At 39.2% G+C, this 26,676-nt stretch overlaps 2 protein-coding genes and 1 long non-coding RNA gene across 3 annotated transcripts in view; all 3 read left to right on the top strand.

Moving 5' to 3' along the window:
* The first annotated feature begins 9,479 nt into the window (after positions 1-9,479).
* cryba2b (crystallin, beta A2b) lies at positions 9,480-14,181 on the top strand. The gene is made up of 5 exons (XM_086091688.1): positions 9,480-9,644; positions 10,621-10,815; positions 12,284-12,425; positions 12,971-13,113; positions 13,860-14,181. Exons 2-5 carry the CDS (start codon positions 10,658-10,660, stop codon positions 14,005-14,007), a joined length of 591 nt encoding a protein of 196 aa, XP_085947814.1. The 5' UTR covers positions 9,480-9,644; positions 10,621-10,657; the 3' UTR covers positions 14,008-14,181.
* A 4,011-nt stretch (positions 14,182-18,192) lies between these two features.
* On the top strand, positions 18,193-22,742 carry fev (FEV transcription factor, ETS family member). The gene is made up of 3 exons (XM_086092068.1): positions 18,193-18,692; positions 19,117-19,188; positions 20,311-22,742. Exons 1-3 carry the CDS (start codon positions 18,644-18,646, stop codon positions 20,877-20,879), a joined length of 690 nt encoding a protein of 229 aa, XP_085948194.1. The 5' UTR covers positions 18,193-18,643; the 3' UTR covers positions 20,880-22,742.
* Positions 22,743-23,914: 1,172 nt separating this feature from the next.
* Positions 23,915-26,676, top strand: part of LOC147164968 (uncharacterized) — a 55,507-nt gene continuing 52,745 nt past the window's right edge. Inside the window, exon 1 of the long non-coding RNA XR_015096671.1 lies at positions 23,915-23,990. This is a non-coding gene — a long non-coding RNA (uncharacterized LOC147164968). The remainder of the gene's footprint in view (positions 23,991-26,676) is intronic.

A 26,676-nucleotide genomic window follows, 5' to 3' on the forward strand; every position in this document is an offset into this window, starting at 1 on the left:
GAGCCCCACGTACAATACCTGAAGGTGATGTTTTGTTCGTTCGGCTCGCGTTACGCAGGTACGGGTTGGCGACTGGAGACGCGAAGTTTGCTCGTGCCAAGGACTTTGTTGGTTGCTGCGCCCCAGCTACCCCCCCCCCCCCCAATAGAATAAACACTTCGAATCTAAAAGCTGCACAACGAGTTGCTACTGTATCCTCAGGACAAGTTGATGGTAATTTTTGCATGAAGTCTAACGAAAACAAATGTTAGCGGCAATGAATGTTTTTATAGTTTAGTGTGTGTGTGCGTGAGAGAGAAGAATGTCACCCACTTGACAATTTGATTTGGTCATCCCAATGTATACATTTGACAAGGATCGAATAAATAAAATGAAAATAGAAATTGATCACATGATGAAGTTTCTTAGTCAAGCTGTCTAGAAAAATATATCTTCTGTTTTATTTTTTTATTTTTATTTTTAGGAAATAAGTTCATAAAGGCATCACGGTGCTCTGCCGTTTTACACATCTGCCTCACAGTCGAAAGGTTCTGGGATTGAATCTCATTTGGATGTTCACAAAGATGCCTTTTTTCCCTTCTGGATTTCTTCCAAAAATATGCACGCTAATTTCAATGAAATCTGTGAATGTGAGTGTGACCGCGACCAGTCCAGGGGGTACACCGCCTCTCGCACAAAGTCAGCATGCACAGGCTCCAACTTGCCTGTGTCTCTAACGGGGACAGCCACTACAGAAAATATGGATAGTTGGAAGTTTATAGAGCTGTTAACAGTAAAAAATTAAACTAAAGTAATAAAAATCCACCATATTGTTATCGTAATAGCATAATTTCCTACAGCATGTCATTTTTGTTGTCATTGATCAATAAAAAATACAAACGTGCCTACCTAAAATGATGTTGTTTTTTTTCTTATGATCTTTTTTTTGTCATCCAGATCGTGATAATCCGCAAAGGTTGAATCGAGGCAACCGGACTGTTGAAGTTTCGTTCTCCAAAAATGTAAAAAATAAATAAATAAAATACTTAGGCAATGATGCTATTATGCTAACGATAAAATGTTAACTGAACATGAGATGAATTGGAAACTGCTACCTGAATACATTTATTCACTACACAATATTTCATCTATCTTGTATGTGGGAACCTAACATGAAAAAGTTGACATTTACAAGAGCAGGGATGCTAATCTCTGCAAACTCCCCCACCCTCCACGCCTTCACGCCTTTTTGGATAATCATTTTCCAAATGGCACATTCATCCCGGCTGTTTTTTCCATCGCCGTCCTCTTTGTACGTCATCACTGGAGGCTGCAGGCGAGCAGCGCAGAACTCAGAGATGGACTTAATGGCGGGTTACGTTAATGGTTAACTAAACATTACGCACATGCACGCACACACACACACACATGCGCACCTGTTTAGGGCCATCTGTCATTTGGACTGATCCAGTATTGCGCCCATCACTACCAGTATTGACCACACAGGTGTCAGCATCTCCATTTGCAGTATTTTTTCCCATTTCTAAAACACTAAACCCTGTTTTCTGAACCAAATTGCTCAGTGCATATCCTGAACACATTTGATTGAATTGGTCACACTTTCGGCAGAGCGCTACACTCACTTTTTCACCTGAATTGGGACAAGCACTCATTTGCATGTTGGGAGTTGGCAAAATGTGGAGCATCCAAATGCAGGGAAGCTGCATGGCCGGAGTATATAAAAAAAAAAGGATTCCTTTATAATAGATGGAAAAAAGGCAGGATAAGTAGTTCAAATGGATGGATGGATGAATCAAAAGATTAACCCCCCCCCCCAAAAAAAAAACAAGTAACAAAGGGAACAAACACAAAACAAAAGGAATCATAACATAACGTGACGAAAAATGGCAACAGTGAACAAACACGGATTGAACAAACACGGTGAACTAAATACAAGCAAACTAACGACGCAACAAGACACACCAGGACAAGAGAGTAGTTGAATGCAGGGAGCCGATTGGTCGACACGACCAACATGGCTGACAAGAACAGGCACAAACACAAAACCTGTAGACATGACAAAACATGACAAAACAAAACAAAACAAAACAAAAACGGCGGCAGCTAGCTTAAACCAACGATGCATCGGGTGGATACTTGTGAAGCCTTGGATAGGAAACGTGCCAAGATGCATTTCCTGCTGAAATACGTTCGAATCTGGGGTTGCGAGTTAACAAGGGCACAGTTGTGCCAATTTACAAAAGGAAGAACCTTCATGACATGTGTGCCTTCTTAGGAAGATCGTACTTAGCAAGCGCAATAGCTAGCTTACGCAGAAAGGCAGGATCAAAGAAAGGAAGTCTGCGTCAACATCTCTGGTGAGTACCTTGTATTTTATTTTAAGTTTTTTATATATATGCTAATATAGTGTCAAGGTCGAAGTTCGGGGTTGTTTGCAGGTGATGTATTAGAAGCTAAAGCTAGCTATTTCTATAGCTTTAGTGATAATGGTATCCTCAAATATGTGAAATGCCTCTGCTGCTTCTTTAACACCATGCGTAGCTATATAGCGTTTTTTTGTAGATTACTTTTGCCACGTGATTGTGTTATTTAAGGGGTGGATGAGGTCACTGTGCTGAGATTGGAACCCAAAACCTCAGAACTGTAAGGGAGACATGCTAACTACTAGGCTAACAAGCTAGCCAAGATTAGAGTCATGTAGTAGTCAACGAGTCAGATATCAGTATTTTACAAGTTGATCAATTATTCATACTTTTTGCTGAATTGTTTGCATTTTGCCAAAAACAAACAACAACAACTTGAGTGTAGGGATGGAGCGGCTCAGAGAGGTTAGGTTTAAAAAAATAAAAAATACAAATGTAGTTGGACTTTTATGCTCCCTCTTACGTGTTCCAGTTAAAAGGCAAGCATTTTGAACCAATTGGAGACGTTTGAGGGAGGACTGGCTGACTCCAAAGTAATTACAGTATTACTTTTACAAAGTGTAACGCCTTTATCTTTTCCAGCCATCTCATTTGAAAACATATTCATTGAACTACCGCTTTCCTGCTACAGTATAAGAATCTATCAATTGAACCCAGTCAGCCTCGGACTACTGTTCCGTTCAGTTTTGTCTTCTGTAAAAATGTTGAAGAGTCATGCTTGCGCTTGAGTCTCCGGCATAATCCTAAAAGTCAATTTGTGTGATGTTTGTGTAGCATTAGCATACATGTCCTCGCCGCTGTACATACAATATGTTGCAAAAACCACCAATGGTGACCCTGTCATCCGCTGCACCCCTCCCAAACCTCCAACTCCCAAACCCTTTTGTCAAGATAATTTTCTCATGAAAGTTAATCACCTTTAACCGGCTCGTCATTAGAAAAAGGCCGTCTTTCCCGTCGTTCTTCACCTGAGAGCTTATTTGCCTCGGCAAGTCAATATTTGTTTAAACAGAGAGGAAGGGAGAGCGCACACTTGTCAGTATCCTGGTTACCTTGCACGGTTACCTTGCCGACTTGCAACCGAACTGGTCCTGCGAGCGGCATTGTGAAACTCTTACCAACTGATGCTAAAGTAGCTCGTCGGCATTTCGTTTCCGTGTGGATGCTTGGCCCCTCCCAACTCTGAAAAGAACACAATAGTCATATTCTACTACACTGTGGTCTTGTTTGTAACACTACATAAACAACCACGCGCACACATAAACCTACCCACACTCTAAAAACAATTGGGTCAAAATGAACCTAAATTGGGTCAAAAAGGGACTGACCCAACATTTTGGGTTATTCAATTAACCCCAAACCTTTGGGTCAAATGAATAACCCATAAACCAACCCAAAGCTTGGGTTGATTTGTGGGCTATTAATGTAATTTGACCCAATATTTGGGACTAAATACCTCAAAAAGTTGGATCGGTTCATTTTTGACCCAATTCAATTGGGTTGTTAAACTAACCCAAAAAGTTGGGTCAAATGACTTACCCATTAACCAACCCAAAAATGTGGTTGATTTGTGGGCTATTAATTTAATTTGACCCAACATTTGGAACTGACTACCTCAAAATGATGGGTCGATTCATTTTTGACCCAATTCAATTGGGTTATTCAACTAACCAAAATGTGGTTGATTTGTGGATTATTAATTTCAATGGACCCAATTTCTGGGGTTAAATACCGCAAAAAATTGGATTGGTTCATTTTTTACCCAATTCACTTGGGTTCTTAAACTAACCCAAAAAGTTGTTTCTAATGAATAACCCACAAAACAATCAAATTGGTTTGATTTGTGGGTGATTCATTTAATTTGACACAACTTTTTGGGTTAAATAACATAAAAAATTGGGTTATTCCAATCTTGACCCAATTTGGGGTTATTTTTGACCCAACTGTTTTTCGAGTGCACTACGGTCTCATCTGGTTTGAACTCTTGTTACTTTGACGTGTAGGCAGTTTTCCCCCTTTAGGATTTGAGCGGAATCCAAAAATGAAGGGTAGTCAACTTTGGAAGTCTTGGTTCTTTTCTTTTTTTTTGTGTGGAAGATTTTTACGACTCTAAACGAGCACCAATTCGTTTATTTTGTTATTATTTAGTTTGACCAAGATGTGAGGTGTAATCCTTCACAATGTTCACCGAAGGGCAGCTTGAACCTTCTGCCCTCATCTTTGCTCCATTCAAACCCAGCGCAATCATTCACATCATGAATTGCCGTGACCCCAATAAAGGGTCGCATGGAGCAAATCTCCAGTAGACGCAAGTCACCATGTTGAGTTGTTCTTTTGTCTCAGCAGCATCAAGACTCCGCTGTCTGTTTCTGGACACCAGCGACATGATTGCATTTGTGGAGCCTGCCAAACTGCCGCGCTCGACTATCTCTAAATGGTTGGCTGAGTAGCTCCCAGAGGCTATGTGTGTGCGTGTGTGAGCGTGTGTGTGCGTGTGTGCGGGTGTGTGCATGCGTGTGTGTGTGTGTGCGTACATGTTTTTTCCTCTGACAGTTACTGATAATCAAGAGTCATGCAAATGCCCGAGGCTTGTTCCTCTCCGGGTTGGCCAACTAGTAGCTTTTTTGTTGTGCCGGTTGCAGCTGCTGAAATGAACGCAAGGTTGCTTTTATTTCCGATAATTATGATTGGTGGAGAAGTTTGGTTAAATACTGGTCATGTATTTTGTATTGATCATTTGGACTTCAATCAGAATTCATAAAAATGTATCTGGACTTCTTTTTTTAAATTATTATTATTTTTTACTATTTGTGTTGTTGGTAGTATTATTAGTATATTTTATTTTTTAGAATTAATTTAGTAGTACTAGTTATATTAGTAAAAGTGTAATCAGTGCATTAGAATGAGTAATATTAGTATTAATGGCAGCCTATTACTGGAATAATTAGTAGTATTAAATTAGTGTTAGTGTCAGTAGAATTCGTATTAGTTAGAATCAGTCGCACTAGAATTAGTAGAGTTGGTAGATTTAATAACAATATTAGGAGCAATAATGGAATTAGTTTTAGTATGAGTAGAATTAGCCTTATTAGTTATGTTTGATAAGCACTTTTTAGTTCTCCACTTTTGAATAGTCACTGATACCATTACCAAGTACGGATACCACTAACCCCCCCCCCCCCAAAAAACACCAAACAAAACAAAACAATTATAAATCATTAAAAAAAAAAAGTCTTATGTATCATAACATAGAATTTTAACTTAAAATTGCATGAAATTAATGGCAGATGTTTATTCTTCTAATTCCTAGTTCTCGAGCTTTCCAGGTCCTGATCATAAAACGGCCACAAGAGGGCGACCGAGTGCTGATACCTTGAAATAAGGCCTGGTATATCTGCCCGATACCGAAACCTGGTATCCATACTCGACCATTCATAGTAGTATTAGTGGTATGAGAATTCGTTTTGTTATCAGAAAGTACAATTGGTATTAATAGTACAATATTGGTACCCGTAGAATATATATATATTTTTTGTAATACAGTAAGTGATGCTAACTATTATTATCCTTGTATGATTTTAGTCATGGCACTCCTTGAAGTCCTTCGATCGAATCGCCAATTACGTACTAGCAATTCCTTTTACTGGATGACCCTAAGAAGATAAAAATAATTATAAGATAATTGTTTGTTACGCAAGCAAAGAGAAGGTGAATAATGCCACTGGGTCAATGGCTGTGCTCCTTCCTTCCTTCCTTCCTTCCTTCCTTCCCTTCCCTGCATGTGCGTTTGCACACCACACCGACATTTACATTTTCATGTGTTTACGTGCCTGTCAACACAATTCAATAATACACGCATCACATCATAATCCGTATTGCGTCGTACGTCCGCTGAGGAGTTAAAAACGAGGCGCGGCAAAAGGTGACAAATTGTTGTGCAGCTGCTTTGCGGGACGTCCGCGCTCGGATGTCGGAAGAGCAGATGTCCGACTTCGCGTCATCCTTACCTGGATTAGTTTCCGTGGCAACCTTCCACCCGAAGAAGGGCATTCAGTGCGGCGTGTGCGCGCGTGCGCGCGCGCGCGTGCGTATGCAAACACTCTCGTATGTGTGTGCAGGTGCGTTCACTGACTATTCAAATAGTTGTGTTCATTCATAGTGATTGGGAAACAAGAGCTCGCTCGGCACTTTTAATGCACGCCATCTCAAGCACAACTCGCACAAAACCTTTCGCCAATGACATCATTGACGTCGTTGCACCGTTACAGGGATCTTAAAAAAAGAAGAAGAAAAAAATAGAACAGCAATAGAAGAGAGGATTTTAAACGAGAGTGCTTGTTGCATCCAAACGCACATTGATGGATTTAACAGGAAATTACAATTTATATGTATATAGTGACATTTTTGAACTGCTCATAAGTTCCAGCTGAATAAAAACTGTCCCAAATAAAGTTCAGATCTTCTAGTAGGCTTTTCCAGGATAATTTCATTTCACCTTCTATAGGCAGGGGTGGGCACACTCGGTCCTCGAGGGCCGGAGTCCTGCAGGTTTTGGATGTTTTCCCTTCTCCAACACAGCTGATATATGATCAGCTCATCAGCAATCTCTGCGTGAGCCTGATAACGATCCTCTTGATTGGAATCAGCTTGTGTCGGAAAAGGGAAACCTCCAAAACCTGCGGGACTCCGACCCTCGAGGACCGAGTTTGCCCTCCTCTGTTCTCGGGGATTCATAAAGTTTTTGCATGCGTAAAAAGTATTTTTTTTTTTTTAACTAAAAACTGACTGGCATTTTGAACTGTTCATAAAAAAATAAAAAAAATAAAAAATAATTAAATAATATAAACATGTATGTTATTTTTAAGATGGACATTTTTTCAAATTGACAGTGCAGGAAATATACCTTTTTTTCTTTTTTGTCTGTAAAGTGTATTGATTATTGTTTTGCAAAAGCAGATGTTTGCAACTGTCTTATTTGGATTCAGTCTGCTTTCATGGAGGCCTACAGGCACCTGAGAATTTTTTTGGGGTTGAGACTGGCTGAAATTCTGATTCTAAATTAAACATCATATCAAGGCAATTACTGGATTATCAAAAAAATATTTATTGATTAATTTGCTAATCGATGAGTAGCAGCAGCACTTTGTGAATACTGAATCCTATTACATTGTGAAAGTGCTCATTGTGTACTCGTAGTCGAGCACAAAGGCTTCAGCGCCTTCAGCTTTGGAACACGCGTGTGACATCTGCGTCCACATAAGCTTCACCTGCCGAACCCTCACCTGCTCCACACGAACACACACACACACAAACATGTTCAGCTACAATGGACGCCTTACAAAAGTGCTTTTCTCACGCACACACATTACCCAAGTTCCAGTGTCCACTATGACTGCAATATACATTTGACCACTAGATGTCAGACTAATGATGGATAAAGGTCTTTCTAAAAACCATCCCCCCCCTCCCTCTCGAGAGGTTTGTGGATTCAAACACTGATCTCCTGACTGTGAGGCACATTTAACCACGTTGTACACTTCGCCGCAAGCCTTATTTCTTCCCACTGCCACGTAGTTTCATTTCTTTCTTTTGGGGTTTTCTTTTCATATACGTGATGCCCTGATATCACGATGAAATACTATGGTACTTTTTGGGCACGTTTATAAACCCCCCCACCCTTTAAAGTATAGTCTATATAAACTGATTTTTTTTTTTTGCAGTGGTGTAGCACAACCTTTTTTGAGCATTTCCATAATACTAAATATAAGAGTTGTGTCAAATATATATATAGTCTGCCTTGACAACCAAATAATGCTGACTTTTGATTTGACCCTGTTTGGTAATAATGTAACAAAATATAGTATGCGTTTGCAACAGTACAGCATCATAAGGTGAGTTAGGCTGTTATCTTTGTTCATCTATCGATGCCAGTGACATATAGTGGCAGACGGTACATACAGTAGTCAACCTGTGTAATCCCTTTTTGTGACATTTTTGTTTGGTGGCTTACCATGAGATCTTTTTCAAATGTAAAATATGTGCCTTGGCGCTATAAAGGTTAGGGAAAACTGCTCTAGTTTTAATGGCCATCATATGTGGCGCACAGGAAATTATTCAACTTGGAAAATTATTCACTACCCAAAGTGTAGTGGTACATGGGCTCCCTCTAGTGGTACACGAAAGAATCACTGCCCAACTCATTTAAATTTGGTCTCTAAGAACTATTTATTATTTATTCACAATTTTCGCCCCGGTAATTGTCGTTATGTAGGCTGGTGACCAAAACGTACGAGTAGCGGAAAAGTTGTCAAAATAACAAAGACATATGACGTAAAGCAAGGTACACGCAAACTGATTTTTAACATCTTAATCCATAATGACAAGGAAATATATCGGCTCGTGATATTTTGTGGCGTACTTTACATCAAGGAATCTCGAAGTGTGGCTCCCTCTAGTGGAATATGAAAGCATCACTGCCCATTTCCAGGTCAGTTGTATTTCAGTTAAACATTTGCATGAATACTTTTTTTTAAACTTTATGGTATCTTTTTGCCGGAATATTTTGAAACTTATTGTTGATATATATATTTTTCCCCTGTATTTAATAGCAGTATTATTTATTTTTAGGTGGTGCTTGTTATGTTTGGTGACCTATCTACACCAATGACATATAATGACATGCAGAACAATGAAATACTCTTCCACTAGATGGCAGAAGCTACATAATTGACCTGTGTATTCATATTTTGTGATTGATTCATTTTTGGCCCATTCTTAAATTGTTCCAAATGTAAAACTATACGACTTGTCTTTTTTAAAGGTTCAGAACGCCTCTTCTTGTGCATCTCCAGTGTCCTGCCAGTTTGTGTGTGTGTGTGTGTGTGCGCGCGAGAGAGCGAAAACACCAGAGAGGATCAGCTCCCAGAATGTGTCTATTATCATTTTGGTGGCAATCAAAGTGTCACGTCAGTTCGTTAGTGTTGTGGGCCTCGGCTGCCATAGTGATGACTAAGTGGCTTGCGGGCTCTGAGGACAATGGCGCCGCGAAGCCTCCACAAAGCACGCGGCTAATGCCATCCTTTCAGCCGGGCCCGCCGGGCTGCTGAGTGTGCAAGGCTGCCGGGTCGACGGTCCAGGGGGGGCCCGACCCTATAAAAGCGCAAGCGAGGGTCTCTACCCCGTCATTGATTATACTGGATCTGTCCCACTTCAGTACCGTCTGTAAGTATGTTAATCATTTCCACTAACAAATGAAATCAGGGCTAGCAAAATGCTAATTATTAGTTTAGAGGCATGGCAGGTAAATGTAAATAAAAAATAATGTTTTTGATCATAGTGCTAAATAAAAGTGGGGGAACATTTTCATTTTCAACTAAATGAGCAACTTTATTACTTAATTTTACATTATTATATACTGGAGCTTTTTAATGTCATATAGTTTGACGATTATGTAGAAGTGATCTTATTTACTTTTAATTTTAGATTCTGTTAAAAAATAATAATCTTTGATGTAATATAAATATTGAATCTGGCAAACCATGTCATCGACATAAAGTTAAATTTCCTAAACTGACCCTTACAAAACTGTGTAAAAAAAGAAGAAGATAAAAGTCATTCATTAGTTATCATGCATTTAAAAGTGGCAAAATTAATAGAACTTTTTATTCGTTAGACTTACTGTAGTTTTAAAATATCTTTGAATTTCCTTTTTTCAAATGATACAAACATTTTTAGTGTACAAAAAATAGTTACAAATAAAATTGACCCATTTAAAAGTGTTTAAAAAAAAAGGGGATAAATGTTAGGCTGAATTTCCTCTATATACTGTAAATATAAAAAAAAAAGGTTTTTATTTTTTTTCTTTCCAAATTTTCTTTTTTTAGATGATCAAACACACAGTTCTTAAAATGGACCAGTTCAAACATGCAAAAAATGGTGGACTACATCGTTCATTTTTTATTTTTTACTATGCATATATTTCAAAATAGTTTTTTTTTTTGTATGATAAAACATGCAGTAGGTCAAAATGAAATGTAAGGAAATAAAACTCTTCTTTTAAAATGTAATATACCTATTTGGAAAATTATCATTTATTTTATTTCGAATTCTAAAATATGCAGTTGATTGTTAAACATTTTTTTAATGCAGCAAATGCAAGAAGAGTGTTCATCAACTCCATTTAATTCTCCTCGCTCAGACAGTGAAGTGCGACGGTAGCAGCAGCAGGAGCAGCCATGAACACTCAGCAGTTGGAGCAGATGGGTCAGTTCAAGATCACCATTTGGGAGGAGGAGAACTTCCAGGGCAAGCGCTGCGAGTTCATGCTGGAGTGCCAGAACATCATGGAGCGCGGCTTCAACAAGATCCGCTCCATCAAGGTGGAGAACGGACCGTAAGTAGAACACCTCCATCCGGGTTCTTTCAAAGTCCAAATCATTTCAACGCATTCTCATACATGCAGTCATCCATTAATCCGAACCGCCTATCCTCACATCCATGATTATAAAAGTCGACACACCCCTGTTCAAATGTGAGGGTTTTTTGAGAGCAATTGGATCACAACATACCAATTATATGTGTTGGGAGATTTTGTTATGATCCAATTAAGTTTTTGGGCTTTTTGGCCATATTTACAGTAAACACGGTGGCGGAAGTGTCATGCTTTGGGGATGAGGAAGGAATTATGAGCCTTTCAAGATGCCAGTCAGTTTTTGCACAAAACCTTATTGATTCTCCTAGAAAGTAAATATACAATGTTATGAAAAGCCTACAGGAACATATGAACTTTATTTGTGGCTGTTTTTATTTAGCTGGCAATAGCCTTTTAGTTAAGGTGGAAGGAATTATGAACAGTTCAAAAATGCTCGTCAGTTTTAGGATAAAACCTTCATGATTTTGTAGAAAGCAAAAAAAAAAAAAAGTAATAAAAAGCCTACCAGAACAGCTGAAGTTTATTTGGAGCTGTTTTTATTCAGCTGGAACTGGAAGCCTGAAGGTAGATGGAATTATGAACATCTAAAACATGCCAGTCTTTTTTTTTTTTTGCACAAATTCTTGAGGACTCTCCTTGAAAACAAAAAGAAAATGTAAGTGAAAGCCTATTAGAACAGCCAAACTTTATTTGGGGCTCTCTTCATTCAGAAATGGGAACCATAGTTAAGGTGGCAAGAATTAGAAACGGTTCAAGAATGCCAGTCATGATTTTGCATAAACCTTCAGATTGTCCCTAAAAACAAAAAGCAAATGTAATAAAAAAAAACACGTACTAGAACAACTGAACTTTATTTTTGAGTGGTTCTTATTCAGCTGGTAGTAAAGGTGGAAGGAATTATGAACAGTTCAAAAATGCCAATCATTTGTTACGCAACCTTCTGGATTGATCGTGGAAAAAACAAAATTGAAATTAAATAATTATAGGTCACATTCATAGTGGAAAAAGTTAGTCTCATTTGTCATATCACAAACACCTGGCATTTGAACAGGGGTGTGTAGACTTTTTATATCCACTGTACATAATGTCCAATTTGATTTTTTCCTCCTGATGTGGCAGCAATTACACTTGCATATTATTGCATTTGTTGTTAGCATGCATCAAGCGTGACCTGTCTGTCACATGAGCCGGCCGCGTGCATCTGCTGGCCGGGATCCATAATGGCCGACTGACTGCCGATCAGATAACGAACGCGCCTTCAGCTGCAGCAGGCAGAATTAAATGTTTGCTTTGTGCCGCCTTTCACAAAACGCAGCTGCATGCTGCGTTCATTACAGGCCATTGTGCGCCCTTACGCGGCCATTTTGTCCAAGTCGACGTAGAGTTATGCATCCTAACGAGCGTCCGTCATCTCTCGGTCCGCTTGCAGCTGGGTGGGGTACGAGTACCCCGAGTTCCAGGGGCAGCAGTTTATCCTGGAGAAGGGCGACTACCCCCGCTACGAGGCCTGGAGCGGAAACAGCAGCTACAGAACCGAGCACATTCTGTCCTTCAGACCCATCAAGTGTGCCGTGAGTGCTCTTCTTCTTTTCATGGCTCAATTTGGATATTTGACTTCCTCGACCAATACAAACACACATATCTTAAAGCCTTGGATATATAAGTATATTAGGGGTGTTATATTATTTATTTTACTTATTTATTTTCTTATATTTAGTTATTTATTTTATTTTATGTATGTATTTATTTTTATTTTTATTGTATTTTTTACAAATTTATTTTTATTGTATTTTTTACATATTTAAAAAAAAAAAGAAGTATTTACGTATTTATGTATTTATTTTTATTTTTATTGTATTTTTTTACAAATTGATTTTTATTGTATTTTTTACATATTTAAAAAAAAAAATTATTTACGTATTTATGTATTTATTTATAGGTTTATTTTCATGTATTTGTTTATTTATTATTTATTATTGATGTGGTTATTTATGCGCATGTATATGCATTTATTTATTTATATATTTATTCCATCCTTCATGTGCACTGTATTTATTATCTACGCCAATGAAACGAAGTTGTGACTGTCGTGCGCCGAAAACCTCGTCTCTCGCAGAACCACAGCGACAGCAAGGTGACTCTGTACGACGGCGAGGACTTCCAGGGCCGCAAGTTTGAGATGTGCGACGACTACCCCTCCCTACAGGCCATGGGTTGGTGCTCCAAAGAGGTGCCTTCCATCAAAGTCAACTCCGGAGCGTAAGTTAGCAACGACTCGTCAGTGACTTCAACGGCTTTTTCGCGGGGGGCGTGCACGGGCTGTCGACGATCCAGTCGTTCAAAATCAGTAGTTCACTCCCACAACGACAAAAAATTGCGTTTTATTTTATTTTATATTTTATATAAGATGGCTTGTGCGCATCTGCAAAATGACTAACACCTGTTCTAAGAGTCCTCTGAGCCAATGAAAGCCCTTTTCACACTGCACTTAGCAGCCGTCATTAAACCCATTCGTTGTGTATGTGGTGAGGGGGAGGGACCACATAATGGAGCATTGCTCGGCTTATTTAGTGTTATTTCGGCGGACTTATTTACAGGTAAAGGCATGATTGAACTAGCCAAGTTCCCGATGAGTTCATCTCCTCTTCCTCTTTGTTGAAATGAGCAAATCAGGGCTTTCTTTCGCAAACTATGAAAGATGAATATTGTCAAGGTGCGAAGTAAAATCTCCGTTTTTACTTCCTGGTAGGCTGTTATGTCAGCACTTCCAAATATGGGCAAGCTGGCACCCGGTCATTTTGTGTTGCCAAGCCACTCTTTCCTACTGAGCTAAGTGCAGTGTGAAAAGGCTTCACTCCTCCGGCCACGAAAATAGAACCATTGGTACTACTTTAAAAAAAAAAAAACTTTTTAGCCCAACTGCTACGCTACGTGCCCGCGATGTCCTTTTTACGACCACTAGGCCGGTCTTCGTAGTGCATAATGAAACCTTGTGTCTGTGGCAGCTGGGTGGCGTACCAGTTCCCCGGTTACCGAGGCTACCAGTACATCCTGGAGAGAGACAGACACCAAGGCGAGTACAGAAACTACAACGAGTACAGCACCCAGGCTCACACCAACCAGGTGCAGTCCATCCGGAGGATCCAGCACTAGGCTCGGCCCGAGCCGAAAAACTTTCATCTCTCATCTCCGACCCGGAACAGTAGATGGACTCGGTCTTTCTATCTCGCTGTGGCTCTACACGTATGGATATCTGAGTGCCTGCTTCTTTCACCATGCTCAGGCATGTTTATGGAAATAGGAAATAAAGGCTTTTCTTCCAAAGGAGTTCTATTCCAAAATGTGCTTTTGACGTTTCAACTCATCACCTACACAGTTAAATGCAGAACTACTTGTTTCGTGACAATTGCATATTGGGCTTCACGGTTTGAAGATGAATACCGTGCTTAAAAAATAAACACGTTACATAAAAAAAAAAAAAGACTTAAGAAACTGTACATTGAGATAAAAAACAACAACAACAACAAACTGTACTTAAACAGTGATTCTTTCGTCTACCACTAGAGGGAGCCCTCTCACACATCACAACATAAAAATGGACATCGTTTCATTTTCATTCATTTTGTAAAATATGTATTACTCATATTGAAAGACTCTAGTTTGTATCAAGTATGATTTATTTGTTAATTTTTTATTACGGAAGGCCCACCAGCTGATTTTAATACAGGACGTTCTAAATAATTATGCAATAGTGATGTCATTAACTGCGTTTGGAATAGTGATATATTTTTGTTTATAGCGTGCTACTACGTTTAACTGCAACACATTGGCTCCCTCTAGTGGTTTGCCAAAGAATCACTGAATTTAATGTTCAAACCGTACATCTTAAAGTAAAACTATTTAACCTTAAAAGTTGAAAACATTTAAGAACGTTTTTTTTTAATAGTTGCAGTACAGCACAAGTAATTTTGTTACTTTCCATTATATCGCAGTGTTAATTTTCAAACTGTGTCTCACAATAATATGACATAGACACTCATTTAAGATAATAAGCAGCTCACTCGCTTCTTCAAAGTCTGCTTCAGTCTCGCCATGCAGACCTCGGGGCAGCACAAGGGTGTGTCCTATGTTTGCCTCTAGCTAGCTAGCGTAGCCAAGTTTGCTATGACACAATTCCTACTTACTGCAAAAGGAACTATTTCGCATTGCATTTGAGTCGTTTTGCTTCGGTTTGTAGTGTATGAAAACGAAATAACGCTAATATTTCATGTATTATCTCTCGTAGTAGCTGTTGTGAAATTCGCAGCCTGTTTTTTGTTTGTGCTCCAGCACTTTTAATTTGCATTCTAATGCCTACTAATTAGTCAATGCGACTTGTGAAGGACAGATCCACAATCTTTGCCCACAATGGAACACTGGAGTGTGATGGAGAGATTCGAAACAAACCATTTTTTTTAGGTTGTTTTATAGAAAACCACCCCGTATTTTTGGGTTGTTTTGCACAAAATAACCCAAATAATTGGATCAAATCGGCTCAATTAGTGGTCCTTTTTTTTTTTTACCCAATTTGAGTTATTTTTGATTTAGCTGTTTTTAGAGTATATAAATAACCTGCCATTGGCTTGCTCCCTTTTGGACCCAACTTTGGGTCAGCTATTTCACCCACTTTGGGTTACTTTGGACCCAACTTTTGACCAATGGGTCAAAAATAGCGCAATTTTGGTCAAAAATTGGATCAAGTGGTTTGGTTGGGTCTGTTCTTTTTTCTTCTTATTATTATTATTTTAATACCAAAATTGAGTTATTTTTAACCCAGCATCTTATAGGGGTTTTATACACCCTTAAGACTGCTGGGTCAAAAGTTGGACCAACCCAGTAGCTTGGGTCAATTTTACTGTCCCAAAAATGAGTTGTTCTGTTCAAAACAACCCATAAAATTGGGTCAAATTGACCCAATTTAGCAGTTGGTCCAATTTTTGACCCAAATTGGGTTGTTTTTGACCCAGCAGTTTTAAAAATGTAAAACACATTGTAAGGCACTTCTCCTGCTGGTGTATGCTGTCAAAAAAATGGTCGGGTCAAAAGGTCAAAAAGTGTCGGATTCACTACTTGGGCCATTTTGATCAAACTTTCTGGGTTGTTTTCAACAAAACGAGCCAACTTATTGTGTCACCAACTGTTTTCCGACCTCACGGTTTTGTTATTGTGCTAGATTCATTTTTCATGACACCCCGCGTGATTTCAATGAAGACAGCGAAGGCATTTTTTTTTTGTGCGTGACATGAGCCCTTCTTTTAATTCTTCAAGTTCAAAACGGAAACTGGAATGAAAAGTTGATCCTTTGTTTGGCTATTCTAATGTGGCAGAATCATATTTATTTTACAGTCACACACTTGCATCCTGGAGTGTGTTTGCCTCCACACACACACACACACACGCACACGCACACGAATGCACACACCCCTCCCACCGTCCAGGACGTGCGAGTCCGTGTTACACACCCACCAGCCTGCATCAACTCCCAGTCCCACACCCCAAAAAACAGGATATTTTAATAAATGTGTAACTGTGTGCACAGTGCACACCTTCGTCAAATATACATTCCTCCGCAGGACGGATTAAAGGCTGCTCTGCTTGTCACTCGACGAGGACTGACGCCGCTCAGGTGTTCAGGCGCAGGTGCCACTCGGACCGCAAATTGGCAAAGGTGAGTTTGCCGGGGACATTTAAGGGACTCGGACGGTACACAACTGTCTGCGGAACCGCGTCGTTATAGACCAAAGCAAGCTACGCTCACGCTAACTCTTGCTTCTTTCTAGCGGGGGGGGGGCAGATTTTTGCGACGCTGGGTGGATTTCTTTCCACGCTGGAAGGCGATGGATCACGTGATCAAGCGGATGCTGTCCAGCCTTCGAGGCTTGTTTTAAGTTGCCTGCGACGTGTACTTGGACACAGGCAGCTAAAGCAAGTCTGGGATGCGGGAGACAAACCGTCAGCACCGCGGACAGGGCGCCGTCCTGGACTCGTGCTGAAGGCTGCCGGGCCTTCAGCACTTGTGGGAGTGGGAAGGGGGGGGGGGGGGGGGGGGAAGAAAAAGAAACACACGAGGGCTGTTTGTACAATGTTGATGCAAAAACGAATGTGCTTGCTCACTCAATACTTGATGAATGATTTGCAGAGCACTCGGACGACACAGGTGGACCATAATTACACTTTGACTTTTGATGTTTGATGTTTTAATGTGATCATTTATCTCAAATGTGACATGTTTCTCACGTTAAAACGGGTAAATGATCATATTTTAACATGAGAGTTTCGGGTAAAAATGTGTTAAAGTTTCACGGTAAAGCGCAAAAAAAAAAAAATCATGTTAAAAACGTAAAAATGATTACATTTGAATGTCATTTTCACGTTTTAACATGATAGCCTATCAGTTCGCATGGAAACATGGCATGTTTTCATTGTAAAGTGATAAATGATCATGACAAATATATTCTTTAAGTTTCACGTTAAATTGTGAAAAATTTCATAAAATTATTATATTTTAATGTGATAATTTTCGCAATTTAATGTGATAAATTATGACATTGGAACGGAATAAGTTTCACATTAAAACATGGTTTTATGCTGTAACTTGATGTCATCAATGTAAAACGTTTCACATTTAAGCGCAATAAGTTTCGCGTTAAATCGTGGAAATGATCACAAACCGTTATCACATGATTAAAACATGGGAAGTTTTCATTGGAACGTGATGAGTTAAAAATGTGACAAGACACCCCCGGCCGCCATTTAACTCCCCGCCTGCAGTTTTATGTTTTGAAATTTTTAATGTTGATACAAATACAATGATTCTCACAAAAATAAATACTTCTTGCTGATTTATGAGTAAGGCTATACCATTGGTGTTATGTGAGCGCCCTCTAGTGGTAAGCAAAAGGATCCCTCATTTAAATGTTCAAACTGCATTTTACTGTGGCTTGATTTATTTATTTATTTATTTTAATTCGGTACAATGCATTTTTCAAGTACTATACATTTGCAATGATTTTTGTTAAGTGATTTTCTATTCCAAAACATGCATGTAACATGTATAGTATATTTTTTCCCCGTATTTAAGCATTGTTTTTATTTATTATTTACAATAAAAAAAATTAAAAAACGACTTTTGAGGATTCCTGTTTCTGTTTAACACTGTCCATCTGCATCCTATTATTATGTATGCTTTTTTTCCCCATTTTTTTTTATTCTCTCAGGTGACACGCATCAATTGAGCAGCAGCAGCAGGTTTGTTGCCTGAGGTCCACCCGAGCGTGTTTTCCAAGGTAAATACCGGCCAAACTGCAGTCCTGTCTGTTTGCAGAGAGCAAAAGAGGCGTAAAATCAAGCAAGACGTGAACTGGTTTCCATGTCAAACACTTCAATTCACCATAGAAACTCAGATCTTAACGCGGCGACTTTATTAAACTGCGATGGCGGATTGATAAGGGCCCAATTTCGATCGCCCCGTGTGCGCTTCCCCCCCCCCCCCCCCTTCTTTTATTGTGGGCGCCGAGGCGGGCTGACAGAGGTAAATTGCTCTTTTAATTAAAGCAATGCAGCAGAGGAAATTGCTGTCTGAATATTGTCTCCGAGATGGGGGGCCAGCGACAGTTGCCTGGAAACTTCAATCTGTCCACTCGCGTTTATTCCAGATCACAGTTGGGAGATAAAGTTTAATGAAAATGCGCTTTTCCTGCGCCAGCAGCAAGCAAATGAAATCCAAGCCTTTTGTGCACAAGTGAGCACAATGAGGAGAGAGTGCGGTGGAAAGCTCGTGTTCAACATGTTCCTCTCAGGTGCGTCCTTTCTGGCCCCCCAGAAAGATTTTTTTTTTTTGTTTGGGGGGGAATATAGAAAAGCTTTCGGGCGGGCGAGCGACGTTTTTGCCTCCGTCGTCGCCTTCTTTTTTCAATCTGCGAGCTCGTCCGCTCTTTTGTCGGAAATCGGAAATCCGTCTTCCTGGACGCGTTTCCTGGCTGCTCACAGCCCGAACCCGCCCGGGCCAACGCCAGACCTCACTCGGCACCACGACCACCACACGCAGCACTTCGGACCGCGAAAGTCTTCTTTTCACATTTCGCCACCAATTGCAATTTTTTTTGTTAGGACATACTTTGGGTTGCTTTTTCGAGGCGTTTTTAGTCATGAGTGAAAGCGAAAATCGAATGAAGGGTCAAGAGTGATTTCATGGAATTTGTCCTTTTTCGTTTCTGATTTCAGATCCGACAGAAAATTTGCTGAAAGACAACAAAGCAGCATCCTGGGGTCCGATCAATACTGGAGCACAAAAAGGTAATTGATTTATAGTCTAAATATTAGAATAGAAATAGCCTATGCTCCGAATAAATTTTATGTCATGTTGTGAGTTTAGTCTATATCATCAGCTTTCGTCCCATTTTGCGTGTTCAATAATTATTATTTGGTTTCATTATTACTGCGCAGATATTACTTTTGACTTTCACCAGTCAGAAAACAAAAAATAACGAAAACAATGGCACACGCAGAAGGTAAGAGGCCACGATGGTCCTGTTTAAATGAATATTGTTACAATTATTAACATTTTATAAAATCCTTAAATAACGTTTGTAATTTATTCTGATCGTATTTCGCGCTTGGAAAAAGCTGTCAGACAAAAAAAAATACTTTCACTACTACTAGGAATAATAGTAACAATAAAAATAAATAAAACTATCAATGAATAAATGTTTCAGATATTGTATGATAAAATAAAATGGAATATATCTGCAAAATGTTAAGCTCAGTGAAAATCTCTGAGATTTATTTTGGATCATATTTCGCTTTGGGAAAACGGGGCAGAAAGTGAACAATAGAAATGAAAAAGAACATTTTATATCAATAGTTCAATTCTAAGAATAGAAAGCTATATTTATCCTAAGAACAAATAAAATATAATTACTAATGTCATTAATAAATTATGGTTAAACTAACACGGCCAGAAAAAAAACACGAAAATGTATTTAAAAACGTAAGACTAAAATTTTGGCTGAAGACAATTCAGATAAAATAAAATGCAATTAGGCAAATCATTAAATCATTTATTAAATTGATAGCGCCAGTAATTGAAAAGTAAATAATAAAATGCATAATGCTTCATTAGCCTACATCCTCCTCCTCATCAATTTTTTTATCATTATTTATCCTCATCATCATCGATCGTTATTGCTATTTTTACAATTATTGCTATTATTATTAATTATTATGTAATAATTTCCTCATGAATTTAAACATTATTTCTATTGCTATAATTGTCATTATCGTCATCCTCATCATCATGACTATTATTTTTTTGTTGTATACAGTTATTATGACAATTATTATCACATCAACTTAGAACCATCCCGCGGCGCGGCCGGTCCAGTCGCGTTCACGCTCGCGCTCTTTCTTCCCTTCCAGGCAGCGGGCAGATTCAGTTGTGGCAGTTCCTGCTGGAGCTGCTGTCGGACAGCAGCAACGTGTCGTGCATCGCGTGGGAGGGCACCAACGGCGAGTTCAAGCTGATCGACCCCGACGAGGTGGCGCGGCGCTGGGGCGAGCGCAAGAGCAAACCCAACATGAACTACGACAAGCTGAGCCGGGCGCTGCGCTACTACTACGACAAGAACATCATGACCAAAGTGCACGGCAAGCGCTACGCCTACAAGTTCGACTTCCACGGCCTGGCCCAAGTGTGCCAGCCCACCGAGCAGGCCATCTACAAGTTCCAGGGCAACTTCTCGCCCCTCCCCTTCTCGGGCATCTCCAAACTCAACCTGCACGTGGCGCCCGCCGTCGGCCCGTCGGGCTTCTCCTACTGGGCCGCCAGTTCGCCGTCGGCCGCCCTTTACCACCACCACCACCACCATCACCACCACCCGGGCCACAGCCTGCAGACCCCCGGCCCCTTCGCCACCGTCTCCCCGAGCCACATCGGCTGCGTCAACAATATCAACACGCTCAGCAACATTAATAATCACTACAACTGACTGCCCGCGTCGTCGCTTCCTAATGACGTCACGCAGGTAAAGGATCGCGCTTCCGGGGTCCAACGGAAACGGAGATGCGCGCTGCCGGGTGGTTGGCAAAAATTTAACGCCAGTTTGGTGCCACCGAGGAAGAAAAAAAAAAAGTTATCTCTCCAAATACTACAATTACAGTTGGGTGAAATAAAAACGGACTAGACCGCTAATCTGAGCATTTATAAACAAAACAATCCAATTTGTTGAGTTGTTTTGTACAAATCAAAAAAACAAAAAACTAAACATTGTTTTTTTGGCCCAAGTAGTGGTTGGTCCCCTTTTGACCCATATTTGGGCTGTTTTTTTTTTTTACCCAACTGTTTGGAAACGTTAAAATACTCACCCAATATAAACGTACGCACAATTGGAACAATAACATAACAAAGCACTTAAATATATTCAAATAAATGTAACACTACTTAAATGTAGATTAAAATGTTGCTTATTAAATTAATGTGGAGTTTGCAGTTTAAAGAAGTGAAACGAAGCATACGTTGAAAGCTTGCAGTTTGAAAACTGTAGTCTCTGCTCCACCTTTAATTAACCAATTCAAGTTTGAAAATATTGAAACGCAAATGTATTTTTAAACATGAACTTTAAATACATCTGACTGTACTTGCAGTGGATGAAAAAAAAGAGGAGTAAAACACACCAAGTGCCATCCATCATGACCAACTTGAAAATACATTAGGCCTATATCAGTTAAACAAAACGAAGTTCAAGTTTGTTTCAAATCATTGTAACATTACACAGTTTCAATATTAACAATCTACTTATGTGTGTGTGGAATTTATATTAAATACCAATAAAGATTGAACCTACAAGTTTAAAAATAAACAGTTTTATTGTACTTAAAAGTTAAATACAACTTAACTTGAACCTTTATGTCAAATGAACCCAAAATTAACAGCACCGCTGTTTACCAAATGTAAATGAAGATCTTGAACCCCCACAACCAGTACTAAGCACAATATTAATTTATTAAGGTGTCAAATTGTACTGTAATAATAATAATAATAGCTTCCCTTGTTAATATTACGTCTGATTCATGTCTGGTTTATTTTTGTGTGATTTTTTTATTTTTTATTTTAAATTTGTTTACAAAATCTGAATTCAGTTTGAAATATCTCCTTTATGAGGCTACATTAAAGCACTTCATGATGCTCTCAACATTCTAATCAATTTATCAAGCACTGTACACTGTCTGTTGAGATAATGATTAGACATGCCCTATTTTAGTACTACTACTACTACTAATAATAATAATAAAAAAAAAAGTTTGAATGGATGACGTAGATACCTGATTAATTCTTGGGGAAATTCCACAAGCATTCATGTGGGGGCTGACCAAATCACCAATAGGGATTGTTTGTATAAAATATACCTTATTGTAGTCTGAAAGGAGAATAAAATGGTATTTTTTTCTGTTTCATACCTGTATCTGTATGTTTTCTGTGCCAATTGCATACAAATAAATAACTGTGCTGCATTAGTAGAGTACTGGCGCCATCGTGCGGCCAATACGCGACAATAAACACCTCACGTGACGTATTTAATAGTCCAGGTGGTCCTCAGTGTACGTTCGTAACTTGAAAAACGTCGTTTTTCCTGTTCTTGTCACTGCAAAGCCATTTGACGGGTGTCAGCTATTTTTAAAACTTTTACTAATAGTAATAAGTTATTTTTCTCATTTTTCGCACCTGATGATTGCATGATTCTTAAAGATGTTTGCTCTCTTTTTATTTTACTATATTATTTCTTTCTATTTTTTTTAATTAATCTATTAATATATTCTTCTTTTTCTCATTTTATTCCCAATATTGTCATTACACTACAATTTCAGATAAAAAAAATACAAATTGTAGTTCTTTACTCTTATTTTGACTTGAAATTAACTTTTGCTTTTATTTTATTGTACTACTGACAAAGCCTTGCAGTGATTCGCAATGTCCACCTTGCAACCAGATGGTAGCGCTGTAACTTCATCACCGGAAGTTGTATTACATAACAAGGTGCCCACAGGACAGATATAGAGGCTGGATGCATTTGCAAATGACAGATTAACCCCAAAATGTCTGCAGTGCGCATGCGACACTTGCAGTACAATGAAGCAAAAAAAAAAAAAAAAAAACCACACTCAGTGAAATGACTCCAATGTAACTTACACGTGTTCCAGCTGAATAAAGAGACTATCATGGCGACAAGGTTGAGGTTGACTACAGGTTGAGTTAATAATAGCAAAGCGGTCCTAATTGCAAGGCTGCACCACGCATGCCGCTAATCTCACCTAAACTGTTGCTGCTAAGCAACTCTCCTCATCAGCACCCTTGCATAACACTTGGTGGGTGGTTTCCTTGCAAGCCGCAGAGAGAGAGAGAGAGAGAGAGAGAGAGAGAGAGAGAGAGAGAGAGAGAGAGAGAGAGAGAGAGAGAGAGAGAGAGAGAGAGAGAGAGAGAGAGAGCAAGAGGGAGAGAGAGATTTATTTATTTATTCATTTATTTATGTATATATGTATGTATGTAAGAATGCATGCATATATGTATGTATGTATGTATTTATTTCTTTATTTCTTTCTTTCTTTCTTTATTTATTTATGTATGTGTATATATACACTCCCCCTTTTCATTCTGCTCACCTCCACCCTATTCATTTATTTATTCATTTATTTATTTAACTAGCTTTGCAGGCCGTATCAAATGCCATTTTTCATATATGCCACGGGCAGCTGAAAAATGAATGGCGGGCCACAAATGGCCCCCGGGCAGCAGTTTGGACACCCTTGTTCTAAACCATCATCATCGCATCGTTATAATAAACGTGTAAAACATACTTGGATGACTATGTAAATCTACTATGACTTTATTGCAACATGAATTATTGTAGCCTATAAAATATAATTTGAAGGAAAAGTTGAGCAAAACGGTACGGTACCCGTACCCCACACTCAAACATGGTACGACCCTTGTTACCTTTGCTATAAAAGGTTTTGGTTTGGCTCACTAGCAGTTTGCTGGTTGGATCTGGAAATTTTACTCAGCACCTCTGAAACAACGGCAATCCAATTCAGATGTATTTCTGGTAAGATCTACGTATCCATTAATACATTTATTTGTACAAATGGTATCTTGACATGACTGACTGTGCTGACTATGCAGAGCAAAATTACTACTACAGAAACAGTTAGCACTTAGCAGTGCTACTTAGCACTGCTTGACTTAGCACATTAACACAGAGTCATTCTTTTTTGGCCTTTCTTTACAGTGTCTAGTTTGCCTTGTTCATTGGTGGTTGCATGTTGTATCCTAGATAATATCTTACTAGTCAATCATCATGGTAGAAATGACAAAGAAAGGCGTTTACAACCATGGTGTAGTTACCAAACAAGCTAACAGTTAGCCTAGCTTCTTCTATTTGGGTTCAGTTTCTTCTTAATTTTTTTTCTGTCCGTTTTGATGCCCAGTGGCACCATGCTGCCTCTCACAGGTCAGTCTCGGTACTACAACAGATTTGTTGGATTTTATGTGGCACAAAACACGGCTGTACTGAATGTTTTGTCCGTTCTAGTTCTTTTTTCTGTGAGGTTTATTGGCAAACCAGCTTGATGGTGCGTTAGCGCCACCAACTGTTACTGTTTTTCCACTGCAAGGATACCAATGAGAATTGATGGCGGTCACATGCTGTGAAGTTTGTTAATGCCATCTAGGGGTGGCGGTCTGAAGTGCACTTGTGTGTCTCAAATTTGTGTCCATTTCTCGAGACAAAAAACGGCTAAGCAACCGCTCATAGCTTTTAAAAAAAACAACTCTTTTTTTTTTTTTTTACCATAAAAAAGCAATCCCATATAGACACACAATAACTACCTTTTGACCTTGACATAATAATAATCATAATTATACTTTTCATTCACATTTTCCTCCTCTGACTAATCATGATTCACACGTTACGTGAAAGCAAAACTAGGTCTTGAGTGTGCGAGCGCCATTCTCGTCGGAAACAGGCCGGGGGACGCTCCGTGGGCTTCGCGTGGCTGAGTGTCAAGTCAACACTGCAGTCAATGAGTCACTCGCCCATCTGGAGAGAATGCTAACTAATTAGAACGGCGCACCGACACGCTACGGAAATAGACTCGTGAACACCAGGGAGGGAGAGGTGGAGTTTGAAAGTGAAGCGAGAAATCAAAGTGTGCGTTTGTTACATCTGGGACAGCCTCCAGGCTATGCAAGACACATTTTGCTGCAGTATGAGAGCAAATGTAGCAAAGGGTCCCAAATGGGCTGAAAATGACAGCGCTCGTCGTCTTGCTTAACAAAATCCATGACTGGATTTGGTCTGTTATATAAGACAAAAAAAAGAAAAAAGAAAAGAATGAATGAATGGGGATGCAGATTGATGCACTGCGAAATGATTCATCGGCAAATTCAAAGAAAAAAAAGACACCAAAGGGCAGTTTGTAGGTGTGCGGTTGAATGAAACGAATTGGAGCATGTTGCGTAACATAATGTATGTCTCAATTCAAATGAGACGGAAGTTATGTAACATTATGCAAAAATGGGGCGATGGACAAAGAAAATAACTTGAAAATGAAATAAAAAAAAGGAAGTTGGTCGGTGAAGCCCGAGTTCACCTCAGCACTTTCAAGCAAACGGGTCAACACCGCAGTAATCCCGTTGAAGAGATTAGCGGGCAAGACGGCAAAATAGAAATAATCCCAATGAGGTGTCGTCTGTTTATACTTTGTTTACGTTTGCTGGCTCTTTTTTTCCCCCCCCGCTCTTGTGACGAGGGAGACATAAATACACTTTACTGCTTTTCATAATATACCGTATATGAATGTAGCAATCAGTTCTTTATTGCTCAGAAGACTTCACTGACCTTGGTATAAAAATTATTTATGTGTGATCCCAAATAACCTTGACTTTTTACTTGCAAATATGTGGAAGAGTAAATCGCATTTATTTGCTTTTAGTGTTCTTTAGTAGAAGTAGTAGTAGTGATGATGATGATGATGATGATGATGGTACTAGTGCTAGTCTAGTACATGTAGGAGTCGTAGTATTCGGCCTGGAAGAGCTAAAGGCTATAAAAAGTGGTAGAAGTAGTGGTAAAAGTAGTAGTGGTAATGGTGGTGGTAGTTGTAGTAGTGGTCATGTGGCGGTGGTAGAGTTAGTGGTTGTACATATATCACATGTCGCAGTGGAGGTGGCACTAGTAGTGGTGTAATAGCAGTAGTGGGGTGGTACTGGTAATAGTCGTATTACTAGATGTGTTAGTGGTGTTAGTAGTAATAGTAGTAGTTGTAGTAGTAATCTATTATCGTGCCAGTAGTCATTTTAAAAGTATCACCACTCGCTGTATTCATAGTAGCAGCAGTTGTATAATTATTAGAGCTAACGGTAAAAATAGTAGCAGGAGTGGTAGTACTAGTATTACTAGATGTTGTTGTAATGATAGTGGTATTAATAGAACTAGTGGTAATACAAGACGTATTAATACCAGTAGCCATGGTAGTAGTAGTATTAATACTGGTTGTTAGAAGTAGTATTAGTGGCAGTAGATGTGATAGCCGTAGTAGTTAGTAGTAGTATTATTAGTAGTAGTTGTTGTGGTGGTGTTGGTTGTTGCACCGGTTGTGGTTGTGATACAAGTGGCGTCTGTAGTAATAAGTAGTAGTAGTAGTAGTAGTAGTGGTAATAGTAGTTGCGCTACAAGTAGTAGTCATCATATGAGTGGTAGAAAAATGCTAGTAGTTATAATAATTAAGTCC

The sequence above is a fragment of the Leptonotus elevatus genome, chromosome 12, assembly GCF_054856555.1.
Source record: "Leptonotus elevatus isolate MCC_2025b chromosome 12, RoL_Lele_1.0, whole genome shotgun sequence".
Taxonomy (NCBI): domain Eukaryota; kingdom Metazoa; phylum Chordata; class Actinopteri; order Syngnathiformes; family Syngnathidae; genus Leptonotus; species Leptonotus elevatus.

Excerpts from the sequence above, each read along its gene's own strand:
- cryba2b (XM_086091688.1), top strand. The coding sequence starts at position 10,658 with ATGAACACTCAGCAGTTGGAGCAGATGGGTCAGTTCAAGATCACCATT. Across the intron at positions 10,816-12,283 it reads ATCAAGGTGGAGAACGGACC|CTGGGTGGGGTACGAGTACC; the intron begins GTAAGTAGAACA and ends GTCCGCTTGCAG. Across the intron at positions 12,426-12,970 it reads TCAGACCCATCAAGTGTGCC|AACCACAGCGACAGCAAGGT; the intron begins GTGAGTGCTCTT and ends CGTCTCTCGCAG.
- fev (XM_086092068.1), top strand. The coding sequence starts at position 18,644 with ATGAGGAGAGAGTGCGGTGGAAAGCTCGTGTTCAACATGTTCCTCTCA. Across the intron at positions 18,693-19,116 it reads GTTCAACATGTTCCTCTCAG|ATCCGACAGAAAATTTGCTG; the intron begins GTGCGTCCTTTC and ends TTCTGATTTCAG. Across the intron at positions 19,189-20,310 it reads CAATACTGGAGCACAAAAAG|GCAGCGGGCAGATTCAGTTG; the intron begins GTAATTGATTTA and ends CTTCCCTTCCAG.